Raw genomic sequence first — 26,196 nt, 5'->3', positions numbered from 1 at the left:
CAGGGAGTGAGGGGAGAAACCAGAATATATAGGTGCTAAACAAGGGCCAGGTGTAGTGCCTAACGAAAGGAAATGAGAAACAGTGCCAAACAGAAAGAGTGGTGAGTGTGAGTACTGCACGAGGGCATATTGACTAAGGAGTGTCGTGACACCGTTAGTGATGATGTGGTGTAGTCTCGGAATCGGGGTCTGGGGGGTGTTTTGAAATGCTTTCGGGTCGAAGCCCGGTTTAAAGTCTGCGTTATGTACCAGAGGTGTCAGGGGGGATGGGTAGGGTGCCAAGCTATGTGTTTTCGCCGCTTTGCGCCAGATGTCCAGAGTGGATTTAATGTATGGGGACATGGCTCGGGTGTCTGGGTCCTTCCTGCCCCAGGGTATGGTTGCAAGCGGCATGTTCGCTTCCGATTCCTCCGCTACTTTCCACATTTTGTGGACTCCGCTCTTCGTCCATTCCATCACCCTCTGGAGATGTGTGGCCGTGTGGTACGAGCGGAAGTCCGGTAGTGCTAGGCCCCCCATGTCTTTTGGTTTCATTAGAGTGGTGGTTTTCATCCTGGGACGTCTACCATCCCAGATGTATTTGATCATGGCTGTGTTTAATGTGGCAAAAAACGCCCCGGGGAGTTTAATTGGGATGGTTTGAAATAGGTATAGCAGGCGTGGGAGGAAATTCATCTTGATGACTTGGACCCTCCCGAGCCAGGATATATGTGGGTGCGCCCATTCTTTCATGTCTTTTTGGAAGGTGGTGAGTGTGGTGGCGAAGTTGGCTTGGAAGAGGTCTTTGCTATCCCTGGTCAGCCAGGTTCCTAGGTACCTGATCTTTTGGTCTGCCCATTGGAATGGGAAGCTCTGGCGTAAGGGGTCAGCGCGTCTTTTGGGGATACTGACGTTCAGGATATGGGATTTAGCATAGTTAATTTTTAAATTGGAGATCTCTCCGAATTCCTTAAAGGCCTGTTGGATGTTGGGCAAGGTTATTTCTGGGTTGGTGATGAAGAATAACAGGTCGTCTGCGAAGGCGGCCACTTTATGGTGGACGTCGCCCGTCGTGATGCCTGTGATGTCAGTGTTGCTTCTGATGTGTGTCAAGAACGGTTCTAGGGCTAGGACGAACAAGAGGGGGGATAAGGGGCAGCCCTGTCTGGTGCCGTTATGTATTGTGAGTTCGGGGGTCAGCGCACCGTTGACCAGGACGTGTGCCGTCGGTTCGTGATACAGGGCAGTGATCCATCGCATCATGTGGGTTCCCAGGCCCGCGTGTGTCAGAGTGTCGAAAAGATATGTCCAACCGACTCTGTCGAAGGCCTTCTCCGCGTCCGTGGACAGCAGGAGAAGGCCCCCGGCTCCCGCCCCCCTGCCGTGCATGAGGGTAAGTGTACGGGTGGTGTTGTCTCTGGCCTCGCGACCTCCCACAAACCCGACCTGGTCTGGGTGGACCAATCTGGGGATGTGCGACTGCAGCCGCGACGCCAGGATCTTTGCAAGGAGTTTGACATCGCAATTGATGAGGGAGATTGGCCTGTAATTCCCGCAGTGTTCCCCATCTTTACCCTCCTTGGGGATTATGGTGATGTGGGCTGTCAGGGCTTGTTTGGGGATGGGTTGGCCCTCTCTCACCGCGTTAAAGGAGTCTACTAGTGGCGGGTATAATCTGTCCGCGAAGGTCTTGTAGTATTTTAATGGGAGGCCGTCAGGGCCCGGGCTCTTGCCCGGTTTAGTTTGTTTAATCGCCCGTGTCAGCTCTGATAATGTGATAGGTTCGTCCAGCAGTGCTGCCGTTGTATCGTCTATAGTCGGGGATGTGTGGGTGTTGAGGTATGTGCGTATTTTGTCCCGTAGTCGTGTTTTCGCCGTCTCTGTGTGTGGTTGTGGTAGGGAGTAGAGGTCGGCGTAGTACGTCCTTATTGCGGTCAGTATGTCGGTCGGGAGGCGATGGAGTTTGCCACTTTTGTCTCTAATTTTGTCGATGTATGTGAGCTGTCTCTTTTTGGTAAGCATTTTGGCTAAAAGTTTTCCGCTCTTGTTCCCGTGTATGGAGAAGAATGCTTTGTGTCTTATCGCGTCCCTGTGGAACTTAGAGTGGAGCAGCGAGGTTAACTCGCGCCTTAGCTGTAGGAGTTTCGTTTGGTGTGTGTCGTGTGGTGAGTGTTTGTTTAGGTCTGCCTCGTGTTGGATGTCTGTCAGGATCTGGGTCAGGCGGGCCTCGGAGTGTTTTTTGAGTAGGGCTCCCTGTTGTATAAAGTGTCCCCGAATCACGCATTTGTGGGCTTCCCATCTAAGCGTCGGGGACGTCTCTGTTGGAGGGTTGTCCAGGAAATAGTCCTTGATTTTTTCTCCGATGTGGTTCGTGAGGTCTGTTCTGGTCAGGAGATACTCGTTGAGTCTCCATTTAGTGATGGAGGGTCGGTAGAGCGGGGATTTTAAGCGTAAGGTAACGGGTGCGTGGTCCGACCACGTCGCCACACCAATCGTCGCTTCTTCTACTAGGGGTAGTGCGTGTTGTGTGGTGTAGAAGTGATCTATTCTGGAGTATGTCTGGTGAGGGTGGGAGAAGTGCGTGTAGTCTTTTTCGTCGGGGTGATGAGCTCTCCAGCAGTCTACCAGCCGGTATGTCCTAAGGAGTGACTTGAGGGAGTGCAGCTGTTGTAATGGGGTATGGGACGTGCCGGAGGAGCAGTCCCAGGTTGGGTCCAGTGTGATGTTAAAGTCCCCCCCTAGCACCAGTGTCCCCTCAGCGAACGTGTGGAGTTTGCGTAGTGTCTGGAGTAGGAAGCGGCACTGTCTTCTGTTAGGGGCGTATATGGTTGCAAATGTGTAGGTCTGCTCAGCTATCTTGCCCTTGAGGAAGAGGTATCTACCTTCGTGTCAGGATCGGGACAGGGATCCAACACGCAGAGTACAAAGAGTGGAAAGGTACGTATACCGGGCCTTAGAATGGCCGGACTAACGTACCGAGAGTAAAGAATAGTCAGAGACAAGCCGAGGTCGAGGGAACGAGAAGACAGATAAGCGAGAGACAAGCCGGGTCAAGGGATAACAGAGAAACAGGGTAGTACAACGAGCCGAGTCAAAACCAAAAGAGCAAACTAGAATACCAGAGCACTGAGTGACTAGACAAGCTAGAACCACGACAGGGCAATGAGCTGAAGTGAGAAGTAAGCTTAAATACCCTGGCTCTGGATGGTAATCACGCCTCTGACAAGTACCGATTGGATATCGGACACTTGAGTGACAGGTCGCTCGTGATAGCGTCATGACGTCACGTATTGAGCGTCCTGCTAGAAAAGGACGTGGATTCCTCGCGGCCGGTGTTTAAGTGACTGGATGAACCGCGAGGAACGGAGGAAACAGCTCGCCTGGACGGATAAACCACCAAGTCTCTACCTCCCTTAGAGGTAGAGGCCTCAGGTACCCTGACAGTACCCCCCCTCTCAGATACGCCCACCGGGCGGAATGAACCGGGGCGAGATGGGAAGCGGAGGTGAAATGCTCTGCGAAAGCGAGAAGCATGAACGTCCTCCTGAGGTACCCAACTCCTCTCCTCAGGACCATATCCCCTCCAGTTGACCAGATATTGCAATTTTCCCCTTGAAATTCTGGAGTCAATGATGGAGCTGACCTCGTACTCCTCCCGACCCTCCACCTGAACAGGACGAGGTGAGGAGACCTTAGAGGAGAATTTGTTGCAAATAAGAGGTTTCAACAAGGAGACATGAAAGGAGTTAGGAATGCGTAAGGCAGGTGGCAGAGCAAGGCGATACGCAACCGGATTGATACGAGTGAGAACCCTGTAAGGGCCTATGTAACGAGGAGCAAATTTCATAGATGGAACTTTTAGGCGAATATTCTTGGTACTCAACCAAACCCTATCCCCAGGAACAAAACCAGGAGCCGCTCTTCTATGCTTGTCAGCGTGTTTCTTGAACAGTGAGGAACTATGTAATAGAATTTGCCGAGTCTGATCCCATAATTTCTTCAGGTTGGCGACATGATCATCAACCGACGGTATCCCCTGAGAAGAGGAAACCGAAGGAAAAATCGAAGGATGAAAGCCATAGTTCATGAAGAAAGGGCTAGAGCGAGTTGAATCGCAAACAAGGTTATTGTGTGCGAACTCTGCCCAAGGAATCAGACCGACCCAATCGTCCTGGTGTTCGGAAACAAAGCAACGTAGATACTGTTCGATCTTTTGATTAGTACGTTCAGCAGCTCCGTTAGACTGAGGGTGATAGGCAGAGGAGAAGTTCAATTTGATGCCCATTTGAGAACAAAAGGATCTCCAGAAACGTGAGATAAATTGAGAACCTCTATCAGAAACAATCTCTGAAGGAATCCCATGTAGGCGAAAAACCTCCCTCGCAAAAATCTCCGCCAATTCAGGAGAAGTCGGAAGTTTAGGTAATGGCACGAAATGGGCCATCTTAGTAAATCTATCCACCACCGTGAGAATAACAGTCTGTCTCTTGGAAGTAGGCAAATCAACGATAAAGTCTATGGACAAACAGGACCAAGGTTTCTCAGGAATGTCCAAGGGGTGTAACAGGCCACATGGAGATGCATGAGGTAGTTTAGTCTTGGCACAAGTCTCACAAGCTGCGACGAACTCCTCAATATCTTTACGAAGTGAAGGCCACCAGAAATCCTTGGATATCAGAGAGTATGTCTTGCGAATACCAGGATGGCCAGCTATTTTACTTTCGTGAAAGCATTGTAAGAGCTCCAGTTGAAGTTCAGGAGGAACAAAGTTTCTTCCCTCAGGAGTGTTTCCAGGAGCTAGATGTTGTGACTTCAAGATCTGGTCAAGTAGCGGAGAATGAATTTTGAGACTGGTATTAGCAATAATATTGCATTTGGGTACAATGGAGGACAACAGTGGTTCAACTGAGGCAGAGGGCTCATATTGGCGAGATAGCGCATCGGCTTTAGAATTCTTTGACCCAGGTCTGTAAGTCAGAACGTAATTGAAATGGGTAAGAAACAACGACCAACGAGCCTGCCTGGAGGACAGACGCTTGGCCTCTCCGATATAGGACAAGTTTTTGTGGTCTGTCAGGATGGTAACAGGATGTAATGTACCTTCCAATAAATGTCTCCATTCTTTCAAAGCCTTGATAACCGCTAGTAATTCTCTGTCACCAATGTCATACCTGCTTTCAGTACTGGTCAATTTTTTAGAGAAAAATCCACATGGATGTAATGGTTTATCAACACCCAACCTTTGAGATAGAACAGCACCTAAACCAGTCTCTGATGCGTCTACCTCGAGCAAAAAAGGCAGAGAAGTGTCAGGGTGAACTAAAATTGGAGCGGAAGCGAAAAGCTCCTTGAGAGTCTTGAACGCAAGGAGAGCTTCAGTAGTCCAATTCTTAGTGTCAGCCCCCTGTTTGGTCATGTTAGTGATAGGTGCAATAATGGAAGAATAGCCCTTAATAAAGCGCCTATAATAATTGGAAAAACCAATAAATCTCTGTATGGCTTTAAGACCTGTGGGTAAAGGCCACTCTAGAATGGATTGGAGCTTATCCGGATCCATCTTAAATCCCTCCCCAGAGATCACATAGCCGAGAAAGGTTACCTGGGTTTGATCAAAGCTACATTTCTCCAACTTGCAGTACAAGCCATGCTGGAGAAGCTTGTGCAAAACCCTCCTGACTTGTTTGTGATGAATCTCAATGTCACTAGAATGAATGAGTATATCATCTAGGTATACAATGACGCACTCTTGCTGAAATTCCCTAAGAACCTCATTAATCAGATCTTGGAATACCGCTGGCGCATTGCATAACCCAAAAGGCATGACAGTATATTCATAGTGGCCATATCGAGTATTGAATGCCGTCATCCACTCATGTCCCTGCTGGATTCTCACCAAGTTATATGCCCCTCTGAGGTCTAACTTGGTGAAAATTGTAGAGCCCTTCAAACGATCGAAGAGTTCGGTGATCAAGGGAATCGGGTAGGCATTTTTAATGGTTATCTTATTCAAGCCTCGATAATCAATACAAGGTCTCAAAGAACCATCTTTCTTTTTAACAAAAAAAAATCCAGCCCCGGCAGGGGAGGAGGACCTCCTGATGAATCCCTTGTCTAAATTCTCGTGAATATATTCCTCTAGGACTGAGTTCTCCTTTATAGATAATGGGTATACATGACCTCTGGGAGGCATGGTACCAGGGAGTAGGTTAATTTTGCAATCAAAGGACCTGTGTGGGGGTAAGGTATCGGCTTTCTTTTTGTCAAATACTGCCTTTAAATCTAGATACTGAGACGGAATTTGTGTCTCTGTAGGATTGTCAGAGGTATTCGATGTATTAGTTAATCCAAGAGGTAAGACCTTCCGCAAGCATTTTTCTTGACAATTCTCTCCCCACGAAACTATCTCCCCTGATTCCCAATTAATAATAGGGTTGTGTCTCCTCAGCCAGGAGTAACCCAGGACTATGGGAACAGACGGAGAAGAAATGAGCATTAAGGATATATCCTCTTTATGCAGGATGCCAACAGTCAAGTTAATCGGTATGGTCTCATGGAAAATAACAGGCTCAAGTAACGGTCTACCATCGATGGCCTCGACAGCCAGAGGTGTCTCTTTTAACTGGGATGGAATAGCATGCTTGGCAGCAAAACCCTGATCTATAAAGCTCTCAGCAGCTCCAGAATCGATTAGTGCCATAGTCTTAACTACTCCCTTCTCCCACTTTAAAGAAACGGGTAACACAAGCCTGAGCTCCTTGTAGTTGTGAATAGAGGACAAAGTAGAAACACCCAAGGCCTGTCCTCTAGAGGAACTTAGGTGCGAGCGTTTCCCGAACGATTGGGACAATTTAGGCGTAAATGACCCCTGACTCCACAATACATACATAAACCCTCCCTTCTCCTGTAATGTCTCTCCCTTTCAGTGAGATGAGTACTGCCTATCTGCATAGGTTCAGGAATACGTAAGTCTTCGAACTCAGAGATTTGAAAGGTAGGCGCTAGTTTAAAGGAGGGTCTACGGGTCCTATCTCGAGTGTTCTGCCTCTCTCTTAAGCGTTCATCAATACGAGATATAAAAGAAATTAAATCCTCCAAATTTTCAGGAAGTTCTCTAGTAGCGACCTCGTCAAGAATTACATCTGATAACCCATTCAGAAACACATCTATATAAGCCTGTTCGTTCCACTTAACTTCTGCCGCCAAGGATCTGAACTCTAGTGCATAATCCACAAGTGTTCGATTGTCCTGTTTAAGGCGCAACATTAATCTAGCTGCATTGACCTTTCTGCCAGGAGGGTCAAAAGTTCTTCTAAACGCAGCTACAAAGGCATTATAATTATAGACTAGTGGATTATCATTCTCCCATAAAGGGTTGGCCCATCTCAAAGCTTTTTCAATGAGCAGGGTAATAATAAATCCAACCTTTGCTCTATCTGTAGGATAAGAGCGGGGTTGTAATTCGAAATGGATGCTAATCTGGTTTAGAAAGCCACGACACTTCTCCGGTGACCCGCCATAACGTACTGGTGGGGTAATACGGGAAGAAGCACCTACAGTGGCTACCTCTAGACCTGAGACTGCAGGAGAGATAGAAGGAGTACGTGTCTCCTCAGGTGGATTACTAGCACGAGACAAAAGTGCCTGTAGTGCCAAAGCCATCTGATCCATCCTATGTTCCATGGCGTCAAACCTGGGATCCGAAGAACCAAGCTGACTGTTTGTACCTGCAGGATCCATTGGCCCTGTCGTAATGTCAGGATCGGGACAGGGATCCAACACGCAGAGTACAAAGAGTGGAAAGGTACGTATACCGGGCCTTAGAATGGCCGGACTAACGTACCGAGAGTAAAGAATAGTCAGAGACAAGCCGAGGTCGAGGGAACGAGAAGACAGATAAGCGAGAGACAAGCCGGGTCAAGGGATAACAGAGAAACAGGGTAGTACAACGAGCCGAGTCAAAACCAAAAGAGCAAACTAGAATACCAGAGCACTGAGTGACTAGACAAGCTAGAACCACGACAGGGCAATGAGCTGAAGTGAGAAGTAAGCTTAAATACCCTGGCTCTGGATGGTAATCACGCCTCTGACAAGTACCGATTGGATATCGGACACTTGAGTGACAGGTCGCTCGTGATAGCGTCATGACGTCACGTATTGAGCGTCCTGCTAGAAAAGGACGTGGATTCCTCGCGGCCGGTGTTTAAGTGACTGGATGAACCGCGAGGAACGGAGGAAACAGCTCGCCTGGACGGATAAACCACCAAGTCTCTACCTCCCTTAGAGGTAGAGGCCTCAGGTACCCTGACACTTCGTCGTCAGTGAGGCACCCCCCTCCTGGAACGGCACTCGTTTGTTTATTAGGATGGCTGTCCCTCTAGATTTGCCTCCTTGGAAGTCGCTAAAGTATCCGTGAGGGTAGTGGTGGTCCGTCAGTTTCGGTCTGTCGCCTTTCCTGAAATGTGTCTCCTGGATCATGACCACTGAGGCCCTGTGGGCATGGAAGCCCCTCAGGGCCCCAGTCCGTTTTTCGGGCTGGTTGAATCCCCTGGCGTTAATAGTCATGATAGTGAGGTGGGCGGGGGTCAGTGCCATGTTTGGCCTGGTGGGGTCTCTCTGTCAGTAGTGGGGGGGTGTAGGATGGGGGGGGGGGGTGTAGGGGTGCGGTGAAGAGGGAAGTGACGGGGGTGGGGGAATGTATAGGTCTCGTCACCTTGGGGTGGCGTCTGGGTGTAGGCGTCGGGGAGCTGCGGCGCACGGTTCCACTTGTGACCCGTGTGGGCAGCTCACCTTGGATTGACGCCCCGTCCCGTGGGGTAGTGAAAGGAGGTCTAGGCTCACCTAGCGGGCAACGTCTGAGTCCGGTCCGTAACCGTCGGATCTCTCCTTGGTCACCTACTGCCGTCACAGACCCGTGTCGATCCCCTGCGGCTCCAATGCGCGTCTCGTATGTGGTTGGTGTCGTAATCCTCGCCTGAGGTTGTGTGGCCTCGTGGCCTGTATGGGAGTAAAGTCATCGGAATTTAGCAATAACATCGAAAACACCATTAAAACATTAACATTACGTGCATTAGACAACGAGTCTATCAAAACGATAACATAGGTTTGGCTAACTAGCTGTGGTCATTGTGAAGCTTGCCTGTAGAGGCCTATTACCTTGTGCATTATCCCGGATCCCTCCCTCGCCTCCCCCGCCCGCTCGTTCCCCCCCTGCTCTGTGTAGGCCCCCTTTTTGGTCTCTACTTCAGCGGGTGGTGTGTGTTGTGTGTTCCCTGTCCGTCAGCAGTCTGGCCGCTCCGTCTTGGCTCCGGGGTGTGCATAGTGAGTGCCCTTGAGGTCTCCCCCATTGTCGTCACCCCTCTGTGTGTGTTGGCCTTGTGGGTCCTTGTCGTCACTTCATCAGTGTTGTGTCAAGTCTGTGATCTGGCTACCCCGAGTTCCAGTAGCTCCGGGTCACCCCGGATCCCCCTCCCCAGGTGTGGCCCGCCGGCATCACCCCCCCCGGCCCGCTCGCCGAGGGTCGTTACTGGCCGGGTGGGTGGCGGCGACAGGCCCCAGCCAGGGAGTTAGGTCTCCCCCTCCCCCCTCCCCCTCCTTTTCGGCCCTGGTGTACTTGCGAGCAAGGGCTCTCAGCAGTTCTGTATGCCGGGTCCGGCAGTATTAGTCTCAGTCCACCCCAGTTCTCGGTGGTTCCGCTGGTGCGGTGGCGCGGCCCGTCAGGAGGGGAGCAGTGTCTCTGGGGGGCACGTGGTCGGGAGTGTTCAGGAGGGCCGTGCAGTGTTAGGCTAAGTCTTTCACAATGTCCAATCTCGGGTAATAGCCGCTTCGGGCCGTTAGTGCGTTGCGCCTGACGGTCTCGTGGCTTGTTGTCGGGGTCTCCTCACTCGTTGCTGTTGGCTTGGGGCTGGGGGGTTCGGCCCCTGTGGAAAGGAGTAAAAGTTCAGAGGGTCGGGCCAGGTCATTTGGACCGATGTGAGGTGTAGTTCTCTCAGGAGGTCTTCCATGTCCCCTTCGCTTTTCACAGCGAAAGGTCCGTTCTGTGTGGTTGCTTGTAGACCCGTGGGGAAGTTCCATCTGTATCTGACCTTGTTAGTCTGCAGTGCCCGTGTGAGAGGGCGCATCGCTCTCCTGTAGGCAAGTGTCGCTGGTGATAGGTCGGGGAACAGTTGTACCTCTACCCCATTAGAGATCACCTGTTTGGTATCCCTGGCTCTGTGTAGGATGTCTTCCTTTGTCTGGAAGTGGGCAAGGCAGCAAATGATGTCTCTAGGGGGGGCATCTGGGGGTCCTCTCGGGCCTGAGGGCTCTATGTGCCCTAATGAATTCAATGTGGGTGGTTGGCGGTCGGCCGAGGAGGTTGTTAAATAGCTCCGACAACGTGTCCCTGATAGGGGTGGTTTGATCTAATTCCTCTGGCATACCTCTGATCCGTATGTTTTGCCTCCGCCCACGGTTATCAAGGTCTTCTATATGCTGCGCCATTTGCCGGAGTTGGACTCCCTGTTGTTGGAGTTTGCAGGTATTTGCGGATTGTGCCGCTGCCATGTGGTCGCAGTCGGCTTCTAATTGGGCTACCTTCTGTTGGGTGCCCTGGATGTCTTCCCGCATGGTGCGCAGTTCCTCTGAGAGGGACTTATGGAGGGCGGCATTAGCCTCCTTCAGGTCGGCTTTGGTGGGCAGGTTTCGGATCATCTCGATCCATTCAGGCTGGGGGTGATGGGTGTTGTTTCCCCCTGGGTGGTCGACATGTGGTGAGGTCGGGCGGGAGAGGCCTGAGGCCTCGGAGTCATTTGAGGCCTGGGCTGGCGGCTCGGCCGGCGGCACGAGAAATTGCCTCATGGCTGAATGTTGTGCCCCCTTCGGGGTGTTAGAGGGCTGACTGGCCTGTGATGTCCGATGGTTTCTTCCCATTTATGCGGTCGTTATCGCTTGTCGGGCGAGGATTTGTGCTGAGCCTGTGGGGAGCTCCCGGTTTACGCCGCCATTAGCCTCGGCGTCCAAGCCACCTCCAGGCAAGGGTTTTGAACCATTTTTGAATATAGGAACCACATCTGCCTTCCTCCAATCCTCTGGAACACTTCCTGAAAGAAAAGAATATTGAAAGATTAAAAACAGAGGTTCACTTATTTCTACACTTAGTTCCTTAAGTACTCGTGGATGGATACCGTCAGGCCCTGGAGCTTTGTTTACAATTACAATTATTCTGCAAGTTTTTAGTAGCAATCATTTGCACATTGCCATGGGTTCTTCCTTAATACATACGGAGAAGAAATAGTTGTCTAAAATTCCTGCCTTTTCCTGGTCTTCATTAACTAACACCCCCATTTCAGTTTTTAGTGTACCTACACTTTAATTTTTAGTTTTTTTTTTTTAGAATTGATGTACCTAAATAATGCTTTGGGGTTGCTTTTGCTCTCTTTGGCTATCATTTTTTCATTTTTAAGTTTAGCAAATCTAATAGCTTTTTTGCACGCATTATTGGCTTCCTTATATCTTTTAAAGGGTTTGTCCGATTTATATGCTTTTAATGGGGGTAGCATGACTGCTGCCCGGAGAGGTTGGCATGGCGACAAAAGGATACAATGTTGGGGATGCACCTGGACCGGGGACACTGGAAGAGACTTACCAGACCACTGGAGAGCACACTGAGGGAACCTGGCAGTGCTGTTTCCTGCCCACCGTCCATGGGTAGGTGTGGGATGGGATATGTGATTGGTTACTGTGTGGTTTGTTGTTTCCATGTTTGTTTTTTTCTGTTTATTTTCTCACAGCTGCAGTTTTTCCTTCGCCAGTAATTGGAATGAAGTACATTGCCCGGACGGGCTTTGGGAGTCGCAGCCTGGTTCGGTTGAGGACAGATTTCAGACTGAAGAGGCTCTGGAAATTGGAGTTGATTGGTAGCTGTCTGCTGGGGAAACCCGGCAGCTGACCGTGGTTATTATGTTATGTTGGCTTATAAATAAAGCTGTGGCCGTTGCCCTTACACACAAATTTGGTTGTCTGTGAGATATTGGGGGAAGGGTAATGGATGGAGGTGTAGAGGGTCAGCAGTCATGTCAATTCTATGTAAAATGTATGTCTGTCGTCAGCACACACTGGGAGCACTACCTACTAAAGGAAACTTAGAGAAAGTTCCCTGTCTCCACTTAGAACTTTGCCATATACATATATTTCTTATAAGCCCTCCCTCCCCACCTACCCCAGCTCAGAGCATGCACATGACCTCTGATGACATCAGACGTGAGTGGAAATGAGCAAGGGTCACCTCACCCAATGCTGTATTGACATTTTAACCCTTACTCTATTACCTGATCAAACTTTTTTTTTATTAAGCACAGTTTGCGTCTTAAAAAGAAGGCAATAGAAAATTCCCTAATTAATAAAATAAAATTAAATATGGTTCTAGACAAATGTCTGAATCGCACATGGTAACGGTTTGAAGTACATTCGCACATAGTTACATAGCTGAAAAGAGACTCGTGTCCATCAAGTTCAGCCTTCCTCACATATGTTTTTACTGTTGATCCAAAAGAAGGTAAAAAACCCAGTCTGAAGCGCTTCCAATTTTGCAACAAACTAGGAAAAAAATTCCTTTTTGACCCCAAAATAGCAGTCAGATGTCTCGGATCAAGCAGCTATTACCCCACTAATTAGAAATTATATCCCTGTATGTTATGTTTTTTGCAAGTATTTATCCAATTGCAGTTTAAACATCTGTAATGACTCTGACAAAACCACCTCTTCATATAGAGAATTCCATATCCTTATTGCTCTTACTGTTATAAAACCTTTTCTTTGCCTTAGATGAAATCTCCTTTCTTCCAGCCTAAATATGTGACCTTGTGTCCTATGTATAGCCCTGTTTATGAATAGATTTCCAGATAAAGGTTTGTACTGACCCCAAATATATTTGTATAATGTTATCATATCCCCTCTCAGGCGCCGTTTTTCCAAACTAAAGAGATTTACATTTTTTAACCTTTCTTCATAACTAAAATGCTCCATTCCTTTTATCAATTTTGTAACTCATCTCTGGACTTTTTCTAGTGCCACACATTTGTGAATAACTAAGTGTTCATCCAAATCAACTTTATTAAATTGGTAAATTGCAATTTTTGATAAAATTCAGATATTATTCTGTGATTTTGAAATCCAAAAAGACATCAAAAGCAAAATAAAAAAATTCTAAATCTTTCTCTTGGAACCTTCCACAATTCACACTTAAGTGAATAATTCTAAAGTACTTAATATTCTAGAGCTGAAACCATCTCAAAACACGTCCTCTTTATTATACATTTTATTGACAGAAGCAATTTACATATCAATTTACTAGACTGAACAATGTAGTGCAAGTTTAAAAAAAAAAAAAATAAGACACGTATTTAATCTAAAAGATCTCTGCGATTTTACTTATCTGATTTGCAATGAAAAAAACTAGCATAACTTGACAGTTCCGGCATAATTGATTTCCCAGCGTAATGCCTCCAAACTCCTAGCGGAATAAGAAACGCCTGTGCTAATGGTTGCGAGTCTGCCTCATCAAAGGGAAGCCACCAATCAGCTGTCATGCGTTGTCACGGCACCATAGAATCTTTCATGTACTTTCATGGGAAATGTCAACTCGCTTGATGCTCACCTTGCATTGTCAACCTAAAAAGGACCGATTACCCAACAAAACTGTAATTTAAACTGTAGACTTAATTTAGATTATAAGGCTATAAGTGACATTGTTATATGGTGGGTTAAAGGGACATCTCATTAAAGTGGTCTGGATGCAATGTCCCTGTCCCACTTAGTCTAACAATGTAACACATTGCAGTTTTTGAGAACATGCAACAATTACCTTGAAGGACTAAGACTGCCTCCACTGGCTATCAGACAGCCACTAGAGGCACTTCTCAGATTCTAGGGGACTCCGAGTCCCTTAAATGGCGCTTGACGCCATGACGGTCTGCATGAGGACATTAAGGCAATGCTTTCCTGTGGGAAGGGCCCAATGCGCTTGTGGTACTCGCCACGCACAGGAAGGACGAAGAAGCAGAGCTTTGACCCAGCGCCGAGGGACATCAGCGCTGGAATCGGTTAAGTGACTGAAGGGTTTATTAACCCTTTGTGTTCCGGGGGCACGAGGGAAGGGGGGGATCAGAGGGCACTAGTGTTAGGGATACAGATCTGTATTCCTATCAGTATAGAACCCCTTTAACAATAATAATAACTAGGATCCTCAATATCTTACGCAAAAAAAACATTGCAAGGCTTTTGCAAGTAACAACTTTATCTCAAGGAAAATCTAATGAGAGAAAATATTTATATGTAATGACTGTAACATTTATGATCTCTTTCTAACACTGCCCACTTTCCTTGTAATCATATTGGATATGATTTGAGATCGGAGATATGTGTTACAGTAAAATGTAAAGCAAGTGTTTATTTTGTTCACTCATGCCAGGTTTGGAAAGATTAAAAAGCAAACTAGCAGACTGAGAGCAACATCTCTGATCTTAAGGAGAACAATAATGCAGCTATACGCACACTTTGACTATTGTTACCTACATTTGCTATTTGGTTTTTAAATCCCGCGTTACTCAATTAATTCTAGGTGTCCGGCGTATACAACAAGACTTACCAGATTTGTCACTTTCACAAAAGACCTGACACCTCGTACACTATTGATTTAGTGAACTTGCAGTAATCTACCTAGACCAAGTGTAGAATTCATGCCATATGTGACTTGATGAATCTACAAAATACACACTGTCGTTGCGAGTGTAAATCGTCTCTTTTGGGGAGTTTTGTTATACGCTCAGAGTTTTATTCCAACTAGTGTAGTGCGGTGGTGCCCAAAAGGTAGATACCGGGATGTTTGAAAACTGCAGCTTCTATGGTCCTTTGTCATTCCAAAGCATCATGGGAGTTTTACAACATCGAAGGATCTACTGTTTGAGCACCCCTGGTGTAGTTGATGAGATAAACAAACTGTTAAATACCATTTTTATATAACTGTATTTTTTTTTCAATACAGTGATCTCTACAGTGATCTGTAGCAGAGTGTAACAGTTCATAGTTGATGGTACTAGCTAGAACGAATAATACACGCAAATAATTGGGCTCCACAAAAATACACTCTTACCCAAGATCCCAATTTGAATGTAAGGGACAGGCTACAAATCACATAATAAAATGCTTTCTCTTCTGCCATTCACCAAACGCCTTGAGAATTTCACATCTATCCTACCTCCTCCTGCTTATCTCTACCAGCAGTTCTGTTTCATATCTCTCAGACAAATGGCTGTGGAGGAGCAAACCAAACACCCAGCCCATTTATCTCTTTGACAAGTATTTCCTTGTTTGTTTTCTTCAGCCTTGAGACATCAGCTCAATCCTGTGACATTATTTCAGATGTGTCTGCTTGGGACAGAAATGCTCAGTAGTTACTACTGAAGAATTAATCAATTTCTTTGGTGCATTTGTCACCGAGCTCTGCAAGTCCAGCCTGATCAATTCCTATCTTTCTTGACAGTTAGCAGGGAAGAGATCTTACAAGAACATAGAAGGAACACAGGGGGAAGAGAGGTCGCCTCTTAATCCGGCTTTTAACAAAACAGCACACACAATACATGCATTTTTTTCACCCCCAACAACAAATATCAAAGAAAAGCTGTTTTTACCAATATTATTGATCCACAAAACAAAGCTGAAGGCAGATAGTTTTAGAGGTCATGATTACTGTATTCAGATCAGAGCTGGCTGGTCCAAAGAGACTGCCTCAGCAGCTGCAGGCAACCTTTTCGTATTGTGTTGTCTAGCAGGTGGGTTTTGCGTAAAAGGTACACAGACCGCTCTCCTCCTCCCTGTTGCCTGTGCTGTGTTATAGACTGTAATGGTTATTTACTAACTCAAAATTGTAGCAAATTGAAATCTGAATTGTAAAATATTGGCAAAAATCATCTGAATACATTCTCCAACGCAATTATATACTCAGTTTGGCGATTTATGCATACATTCTGCAATTGTAATTTGCATTTCCTGCAATTTGGGTGTTAGTGAATATCCCTTCCTATTGTGTTTTTAAAAACCACCTCCTCCAGATTGTAAGCTCATTTGAGCAGGGTCCTCAACTACCTATTGTTCATGCTACATTTTGTTATGGTCTCATTTGGTAAAGTCCCCTCTTATTGTAAAGCGCTGCGGAATAAGCTGGCGCTATATAAATATTAACCAATAATAATAACCCTCTCTAGGTTTCAATATGGGACATCATATCTTGGAGACTCTGCATGTAAAGGCACAGCACGACAAGGTGAGGAAAAGCAGGGAGGTGAGCCAATTGTGGCAGAGCAGGTGTGTCTAGAACTAATTACGTGTTTTTAGCATGGTTAATTAGACATATACATATGACTAGGCGCTAATCAGGTTTGTGTAAGCAGGATTAATTAAGTATGTAATGATGGTTGACAAAATAACTGAAATACCTTATGAATATCATGGTGGCTGGATTTGTGTGATTTAGCGTGGCTGTGAGAGTTAGGTCCTCCTTTAAAGAATGCTTGTAATAGAACACATAACTGAAACGAAAGAGGATAAAATTACATCCATACATTGTGCTAGCCCACAGACCGAAGTGTGAATGGAAGTGGCAATGGTGAGAGAGCAGGCATTGAAGACTGAACTTGATGGATGCAAGTCTCTTTTCAGCTATGTAACTATGAATTAACTAATTCTTTACAGTAATAATGATAATAACGCAGAACTCTTTGCCTAAAGAGGTGGGAGGTTTGTCAGAGTCTGTACAGATATTCAAACAGCAACTGGATGATTACTTGCAAAAACGTAATATTCAGGGATATAGTTTTTAATATGTGGGGTAACAGACACAGGCATAACTATAAACCACTAAGCCCCAGTATGAAAATTGCCCTGGGCCCCCCCATGTGTCTCACTCTCCCCCAACCCCTCATTGTGTCTAAATCTTCCCCCAGAACCTCCATGTCTTATCCTTTCCCCTTAGCCCCTTCCATGTGTCTCATTCCCCACCACCTCCTCCATGTGTTATATTCTGCCCCCAGCCCTTCCATGTGTCTCATTTCCCCCCAGTCCATTCATTTTTCTCATCCCAGACCATTCATGTGTCTCTTCCCCTATCACATCCTCTAAATGTCTAATTTCACCCCCAGTACCTCCATGTCTAATCATTTCCCCTTAGCCCCTTCCATGTTTCTCATTCCACCCCGCCTCCTCAATGTCTTATTCCCCCATCTCCTCTATGTGTCTCATCACCCCCCCAGTCCATCCATGTTTCTCATCCCTCACCAGAGACCTTCCATGTGTCTCATCCCCTCCTCAGCCCCTCCATGTGTCTCATCTCCCTCCAGCCCTCCATGTGTCTCATTCACCCACAGTACCTCCATGTCTCTCCCACCCCCCAGGTCCCTCCCCCATCTGTCTCTTTCCCATCCCCTTCATGTGTCTTTCTCGTATCACCCCTATCCCTCCCCAGCCACTCCATGTGCCTCACCACCATCCCCCTTTCCTCATGTACCTGTTCACCTCCATGGCCGAGCAGAATGCATACAGTGTCTGGCAGAAGGGGAGCACTGTGCCTTGCGCTCCTCTGCTGCCAGTCAACCGACTGTTGCTTGCCCTGAGCCGGTGCGGTAATGCACCAGCCCTGATGTTATGCCAGCCCATGGTTGCAGGGATTGACAGGGTAGTGAGACTGCAGGGGCATGATCTATACCCTGAAACTGCTTCAATAAGCCAAAGTTGTATTGATATCTATAGTATCCCTTTAAATATTCACTGGGAAAAGAAAATATTTACATTTTACACCCATTGGAATATATGTTAGATGCACAGAATGACAAAAAGGAATGATTAGAAACCGATATTAAGATAGCTGGATAAATCACAGAGAGATTAATGGATGTAAAAACAATCAACAAAACAATACATAGCTTAGAGATTGATGGATAGCAAATCAATAGATTGCATACATACACACAATTATAGAATAGATAACATAGAACGCCCATTCTAAAATACTAGGTTAAAGTATAAGTGACAACCAGATTAGAATATGTTGTAAATATATATTGTTAGTTGGGAGGTGTGACGGAACGCCGTCACGGAGTACCATGCCCACATGTGCCCACTCGCTTTCCTGCTTGTTGTATTCAGGTCATCATGCCTATCTGTGTGGTCCCCTTGTTCCACACATCATGTTTAGGCTTGACTAGAAGATTGTGCTTGTCCCATTCTTAATATGATAAAAATGAAGCTTGAGTATTAATGTGTGGGTATGTATTAATGTCTCTTTTGGGTATGATATTGGAACACAAGGCTTGTTCATATCAAAGGACTCCTTATCTAAGAGGCAATCAATACATATGGCAAATGAGAGGGCTAGTTAATACTGAAGCCAGACTTCCAGGCCACTTATGTGTAACTTCTCACACTTTACAGAATTGCTCTCTTGGGGGGGGGTCCCAGCTTCAAAGAGGAATTTAGATTATAAACCGTCTGCCCTCCCATACAATCAATTAGCCTGTTTTGAAAATGACAATATCACCTCTACCAGGCAGCCAGTTCATATATGCACTACACAAATTACATTAAATGGCAATATTCTATAGTGCAACAATGAATTACGTACCCTTGCCGTGACACCTCCCCCAGATCCCAGCTATTTCGTGAGGTTCTGAAATATTAAAATGTGTTTGTGGGGTGTTTTAAAATTGTATGGGTTTTTTTTGTACCTGGGAGATATTGGAGTTTGTACAGTTCCTGACTCAATTATCTCCCAGGCACAGGGGAGGAGTTTGTGAGTAATTGTATGAAGACCAACTGCTGGAGGTCTGTGTATAACTTGGCTGTACCATGTCCCATTAAACAAAAGTTCAGTTGACCCCCAGGGCTATGTTTCGTCTGGTTATAGGGGGAATGGGTATTTACTTGTGCTGATGGTTCCAGAGTGGCTGAAGGAAGGTAGTAATAGCGGAGGTAACCAGTTGGGTTACCCGTGGTCCGCTACAGGGGGTTCTTACAGGTTGCCCACAATCTTCAATTTTCTATTAACATGCTCTAACTTGCCATGAGTAGACAGCCGACAAGACTTAAATGTTTTTTATCTCTTTTTCAAATGCGACATCTTGTACAAAGTTGTTTTGTTAATAAACCTTCCAACACACAATGTTAAATTATTATTTTTTATTTGGCTAATATGTATCAAAAATATTTTTTTATCATGAAATGTATACATAACTGAAAATGTATCTTTAGAGGAGGGTGTATTATCTTGAAAAATACACATATTACTACTAGAGTGCAGCGGTAACCACATGGGAGACCCCAGGTATTATTAAATTATAACTTCCATGATGCATTGCCAGCCTTAAAGGAACACCAACATTAAACATTTATTTCTAACATTAGTGTTAGCCCAGTCCAGTGACAGTGAGATCATCATGTTTGATCATCTCTGTTCCAATCCTATGAATGCTACATTTGTCTGAAAAACAGTGGCAGCATCAATCCACCAAAACTGCTACGTTAAGATGTAGTGGTTTTGGTCCTTAAGATGTGTTCTTTTAAAAATTCTGAAGAATCGTGTTTGCATCGTGCGTTCGAGTTCTAGAAAAGCTTGGAATCTAACACTTGCCCAAGTTTAAAACAAAAGTGACACGAAACAAATAAAAATAAAGATTTACAATGCAAAATAAAAGATAAGGTGTGAAGGTAACTCAAGCAGATCTACGCTGGGTCTGTTCCAAGTATTTCTGCTTCAGGCACTTATTGAAGAATATCTTCTCTCTCTACAATGAATATTTGTCTAAGTGTAGAATCAGAATAAGTGTCTGTGTGCTTTATTCAAGCATATGCAATGCAAAGAGATTTATATATAAAAAATAAAATAAAAAATGTCTGGCCTGTGAGAAAAAAATATTTAGTTTTGTTATTTTATCAACATATTACTCACTTGGGGGGCGGGGCCCGACCGCCATGCCGGCTGGTCGCACGGCACAAGAGCTCCGGCAATATTCGACTTATTGGACCACAAAATGAAGCTTAAGGTCTTACCTGACGACCTACCGAGAAGGGCCAGCACACGAGGAGACAATGGACCCGGGGAGAGGCTTGCGACTAACGTTTTAGTCCCCCGGAGGGACGCGCATCGCTCCTTCGGGATGAGGCCTACTCAGGCAGTGAGCAAGGCGGACGGCCGCCGCCTGCTATCCTGCCCGATGCAGTCCGGACAGACTCCCTCAACTGAGCGGACCGGGCCCTGTTCCCCCCCCTCTGGGCCGGTGGGGGTGATCCCGGCCTACACCCTGCATACTCTGGTGCTCCTGCTACACCGAGTCACCCAGAATGGCGGCACAGCGTCCTGGCTGACTCACACGGACACCTCCAGTTCCCGAAGGGGCATAACCCCCATGTGGCTAACTCAAAGTATGTGTACCTGAAAGGAACAACCCAAAATGCGGCACTGCTCAGCCTCCAGACCCGAAACCTCACACGCCAAAAAGGCGGGAGCGGCAGCCTGCGCGCCCAGACTCGGGGACCTGGCCTGCAACACTTCAACAACAGCACAGAGACACAGCCTAACCGCAGGAAGAGGACACCAACCAGCTGGATGACAGCGGCTGCCACGAACTCCTCACCATGAGGGGACTTGCCAGCCTCCTACTTCAACATAACTGACCCCATGCGGAGACGACCTGAGAACACAGCTTGAGTATCGAGGGGGGCGCAAAGCTTACCCAATCCCCCTCTATGGAACAGGACTGTACAGCTGCAAGCCGCTGAGGTAGCTGGGTGTCCACAAGTCATGAGCGACTGCTCTCAGGACTTTAAGTATGATTGCTGCACCAACGCTCAGAGGAGCCACTAAGGCTGAGAATTACACACTGCCTGATTCATGTCCCTGTACAAAGACTGTCTGTCACATTCTCTATGCTAACACTCTGCTTTTCCTAACCACCGTTAGTTAGCTTAAGCTACATGTATGACTTACCAACTGATTATTCCTCCATGGGCCTCTGGGGTGTTATAACCTTATAATGTGTCTCAGTTACGCAATCTGCGTGTTGCCTATATAGGACATTTTAAACAGACATGTTTGGTTTAGATTACTTGCTAGTTCCTACTATCTAACAATAGGCGCAGTGTATTTGACAGCTCACGTGTATTAACCGTACACATCCGTATAATCCTTTATTGAAATGTCTACACAAAGCGGGTAATTTTTACTCTGCACTGACACAACAAAAATGTCAAACAACGCTAGATTGGGGCACTAAAGCACCAACCTCAGACCAAACCCAAGAAGTAATAGTGTACTGGCTGCCAACTTACCAAACAACCGTAACAGCGTGGTTTAGGCTATTGTACTAAAATATATCTGTTTAGCCTACTCTGTATCGTAGTGCAGCTCCTACCTACCTAGGGCAACCCCAACACATGCCTCCATAGATTACTATTAAGCAACGTGCCAAAAACCCTGGGCTAATAACACCCATGCTGGGAGTGTAACCAAAGCTTCGCCTGCTACCATAGCGTGGTTTTACTGTCATATGTCTATCAAATATTATTTTCACTACATGCCAAAATTGTCGCTGGCCTGTTTCAACATATTAACAAAATGAGCATACATACACTTGTTCAGCCCTAGCAACACTGCTAATCACGTAGGTTCAGGCGGTGTTCAACCCGCACATGCTCCTGGTCCAGAATGTTTCTTAAATTACTCGATAAACTCAAACGTGTACCACTCTTGTTTCATATCAAAAAATGTGTGCATTCATATCAATATGCCTATACTGTCAACTTCACTGTTTATTCTCATCTCGCTTATCCTGTTGTGGCATAGCGAGACTGCTTGTTACCCTCATGCACATCAAAAATAAAGAATTAAAAAAAAAAAACATATTACTCACTCAAGTCAATTGTACAGAATAAAAGAAAACACATTCAGATTTGGTCCATACAGCAATGTATTTAGTTCAACATTTGAGTAGGGCAGGGCTCAGGTTTCCCCAGTGCTACGTTACCCTCTTGATCAGACTGCCCAATAATGAGAAGTGGATTTGGTCCTGGAGTTACTTCCAAGTATTCTCTGGCTGGGGGATTCACTGTAATATTCTCTGGAAGTAGGGTAGCACAGTTTGTTGCTGGATCCTCTTGGCCATGCACTGATGAATGCAGAGAGTGGGTAATTTCTTGAAAATCTTCATCTATAACTTCAACCACTTTGGAGGGAACTGGTGTCGGGCTCCCTGAAAAGTGTGGATTTTCAGCTGTAGACTGTGGTTTTTGGCTCTGCTCAACGTCCTCCAGGTAAAGGTTGTCCGTATCTCTCTGGAGAGATGCAGACGAATCCTCTGATTCCGACTCTATGCTGTTCGATGAGTCGTCGTCGGTCTCAGAGGAGGAATCACTGCTGGATGTTTCTGAAACGAGGAGGGCTGCTGGTTGCCTGGGACCAGTGTCTGATGCAGTCTGAAGATCCTCTTCTTCTTCTTCTTCTTCTTGCACGAGACGAGCTGCTTCCTCTAGCTCTGCCAACTCAAACCCAACATCTGCCTTGGATAGGCCAGCCTCCTGCACAATGCCTGACAAACAGGCCACCTTTTTTGATCTAATTATAAAACAAAAACAAAGAAAGAGACAAAATATGGTAAATGTAGCAAAATAAATTATATATTTGACTAGGAATAGAAGGAAAAACAGTATCAAAAATCTAGTCAACTTTTTTTATTATTTTCTGAATATTGAATATGACAACAGTTTTTTGGGGGGGTTACTTTTAAAAATATCTATACGATCCTATCATAGTAGTGATGTTAGAATGGGGCTGCATTATTATCTCCTGTGTTATATTGTTATCCTATGTCCTTGAAGCATTAGGTAGACACTTGAGATGCTGTGGATTGTAACTCCCATCAAACCTGCTAATGATGGGTATTATAGTCCACAGCATTCTGAAGCAAGGACCCCCTAAAGAAACATATGTAGTCCACTTACATTGGGTATCAATAAATGCCCCCCGCTAAACGTAAAATAATGGTGACATTTGATCAACACTGAAATAATGATGCAATGTTATGAATGCAGCGCTAAATCGATATTTGACTTTTGAATGCCTACTACGTTTTAACAACCACTAGATGTTGTTGTGGATAGAATGCAGTTTTCACTGTTGAATTACAACAGAAACTATGCTCAGTTAGCTGTTCACAGAACCACATTTTACAAAACTTCCCCCAGACCAGCCACTTTGTTATTTTTTTTAATTGAAAAACCTAATGCTGGCCACACCGTGCATCACAGTTTGCTGTATTTGGGGATACGTAGCCACAGACCGGTCGGAGTGCACATGATCATTCCTGTCTCCCACTGAAAGCACCTTCAATTGGTATGTGAGCATCAGAACTGGACAAACTGGGCAATGGAAGAAGGTTGCCTGGTCTGACAAATCCCATTTGCTTTTAGATCAGGTGGATGGGTGGCTGTGTGTGTGTGTGTTGTTTTACCGGGGGGGAAAAGATGGCAGGTGGAGGAAGAGTTATGCTCTGTGCAATGTTCTGCTGGGAAACCTTGTATATAAATCCCATATATATTAACCTTTAACGGGGCCGGACTGGCCCACCGGGTACCGGGAAATTTTCCGGTGGGCCGTCAGCACCTGGGGCCAGGCAAACAGCTGAGTGTGCTGGGGCACCTGTGCTGGCGGCCGCTGGGGGAACTGCGCCGTCTCTGCTCCCCAGCGCGCAGCTTAATGAGACCGGGTCCGGAATATGACATCATTCTGGCTGCGGTCTCATTCAGCAGCGCGCAAGGGCGGGAGAGCAGAACCATTGCAGCTCCCCCAGCGGCCGCCAGCACAGGGCCGCCAGCACAGGTCCCCCAGCGGCCGCCAGCACGGACAGCCGTCTGCACTGCACGACCCCCTGGCAGGTAGTAGTAATGTGTCAGTGTGAGTTTGTCTGTCTGTTATGGTGTGTGCAAAACGCTACACCAATCAGCATCTCCTCATAGAGATGCATTGAATCAATGTATCTCTATGGGGAACATTCAGCGCCTCCAGAGTGTGTATGTAGTGAATGTAGGTGCACTGACACAGGAAGCACCTCTAGTGACCGTCTGAGTGACTGTCACTAGCGGTGTCACTTTGAAGCAATGTAAACATTGCCTTTTCTCTGAAAAGTCAGTGTTTAAGTTGAAAAGCCTGTAGGGACATGCTATTGACACCAGTACCACTACATTAAGCTGTGTGTGTGTGCCTGCTAGTGAGTGAGCTTGCTTGCATGTGTGTGTCTGCTAGTGAGTAAGCTTGTGTTTTTATGTCAATGAGCTGATGTATATCAGTGAGATTGTTTGTCTATGAGGCTGTGTATCAATGAGCTTGTGTGTGTCATTGAGATGTCAGTGAGATTGTCTGTGTCTGCATGTGAGTATGCTTACTGTATAATTAAACGTTTTACTCTGAAAGGACCAATCATTTATATTAGAAAAGGCTATATATATATATATATATATATATATATATATATATATATATATTACTCAATCATCGGTCATCTGGGGTGGCAAGACATAGCCTTACATATTACATGTGACAATATATGGCGCAGTGACTTATGAGGCTGGCATAACATTTTTTTTACAGGGCTGCTTTATATCCCCAGTCCGGCCCTGACCCTTAGGGCTTTATTTACAAAATGTTGCATTCTGGTGAACTGAAAAATGAACTGCAAAATTAAGGCTAAAGTAGGAGATACAAGTTGGAGATATTTTTCCAAATCAACTATTTTTGTCTGCATTTTGAAATTATGTTTCCCTTACAATTCACCGTTTAGTGAATTATATTTACCATTTAGTGAACTGAATTCACTGTTTATTGAATTGAATTCAGTGAGTATTTAGCTCTGCAGTCAGAAGATGTCCTACACCGGTTCAACCCTTTGTGAATTACAATTATTTAACAATAAAAATATTAATATATGTTTACATTGTGCACAAAAATACAAATGTGATCATGCAAAAAAAAATAAAAATATATATATATATTTGCAATAATGCTAACAAATCCACAACTGTGTAATTGTTTCTTATACATGTCAACTCTTAAGCCTTTCCTTCTTCAAATAGGTTACAGGATTTTCTTTTTTTTCAGACTTAGTTGTTTTGCATTTTGTTTTGAACAGGACTTTACAGCACGTAGCACTCCAGCTATTGACAAGGCACAACTCCTCTTGAATCCCAGCCAATATTTGGCTTTGTACAAATCATGGGGATTCGACTTTAAACAATGGCTGGGGCGCTACCTGTAGGGTTGTACCTAGTTTATTATCTTTTATTTGTAAAGCACACATTCCAAAAGGACTGATTACAGATCAAATGCAAACATATGCAAAATGCATACAAAAGGGACATCTTGCTAAGAGCTTACTACCAAGTTAGATGTGGGGTTATTAGAATCAGATCAGAATTGGTGGAGAGTTAGGAGCTTGCTTACGTATACATAAACAAAGACAATGTGAGGAGTAGATGGCTGTGATTAAAACAGGGGCAGTGCAAAGATTTTTGGATGCCTCATTTATTTCACTGCCCCAGCATGTTCTTTTTTTTTCTTTTTTTTTACATTTTGTATATTAATTTCGTGGAGAAAAATACCTCTAAACTAATCCATCTTTCAGATAGATTTTTAACTAGGATAAAGACTAAAACTTACAACTTGTAGAAAAGAAAAAAGAAACAGAAATTAGGGAGTTGGAGCCAGTGCAAAGCCTCTTAAAGAGGGGTTAACCCCTTTGACTGAAACGTATTCCAAACTTTCAGACAGAATTGGATACATCAATAAAAGTAGTCGCCATAATCCAAACTGGCTAGAATGGATGCCTAATTGAGTTTTGCAGACTCAGATGTAATTGTTTGGAAACGAGGATTTATAAAGAACAAATTGAAGGTTTCATAAGGAACATTATGGAAAAGGGATACAGGGATGCAGAGGTTGAGACAGAAAGATATGTTTTATTACAGGATAAAGTACTAATACTAATAAGTATGATACATTTGGAAATGTATTCTATTACTTTTATACAAAACTTGCACAAAGAATCAAAAACAATTATTCACTATATATCATTAAACAGAGAAAGGATTTATACTAAAACAATTATTTGATAATGTATAAACTATGCAGCAACCTCCCCCAAAGAA

The 26,196-nt window shown here is 45.3% G+C and overlaps 1 protein-coding gene across 1 annotated transcript in view; it reads right to left on the bottom strand.

The window, feature by feature from the left end:
• Window positions 1–21,903: 21,903 nt before the first annotated feature.
• Window positions 21,904–26,196, bottom strand: part of SHQ1 (SHQ1, H/ACA ribonucleoprotein assembly factor) — a 113,497-nt gene continuing 109,204 nt past the window's right edge. Inside the window, exon 12 of the mRNA XM_063426761.1 lies at window positions 21,904–22,612. Within this exon, the coding sequence (XP_063282831.1) occupies window positions 21,973–22,612 (640 nt within the window). The 3' untranslated portion in view covers window positions 21,904–21,972. The remainder of the gene's footprint in view (window positions 22,613–26,196) is intronic.

The sequence above is a fragment of the Pelobates fuscus genome, chromosome 7 (genome assembly GCF_036172605.1).
Source record: "Pelobates fuscus isolate aPelFus1 chromosome 7, aPelFus1.pri, whole genome shotgun sequence".
Classification (NCBI taxonomy): Eukaryota; Metazoa; Chordata; class Amphibia; order Anura; family Pelobatidae; genus Pelobates; species Pelobates fuscus.
Note: the sequence above shows the minus strand (reverse complement) of the source record. Positions and strands in the feature narration are given on the sequence as shown.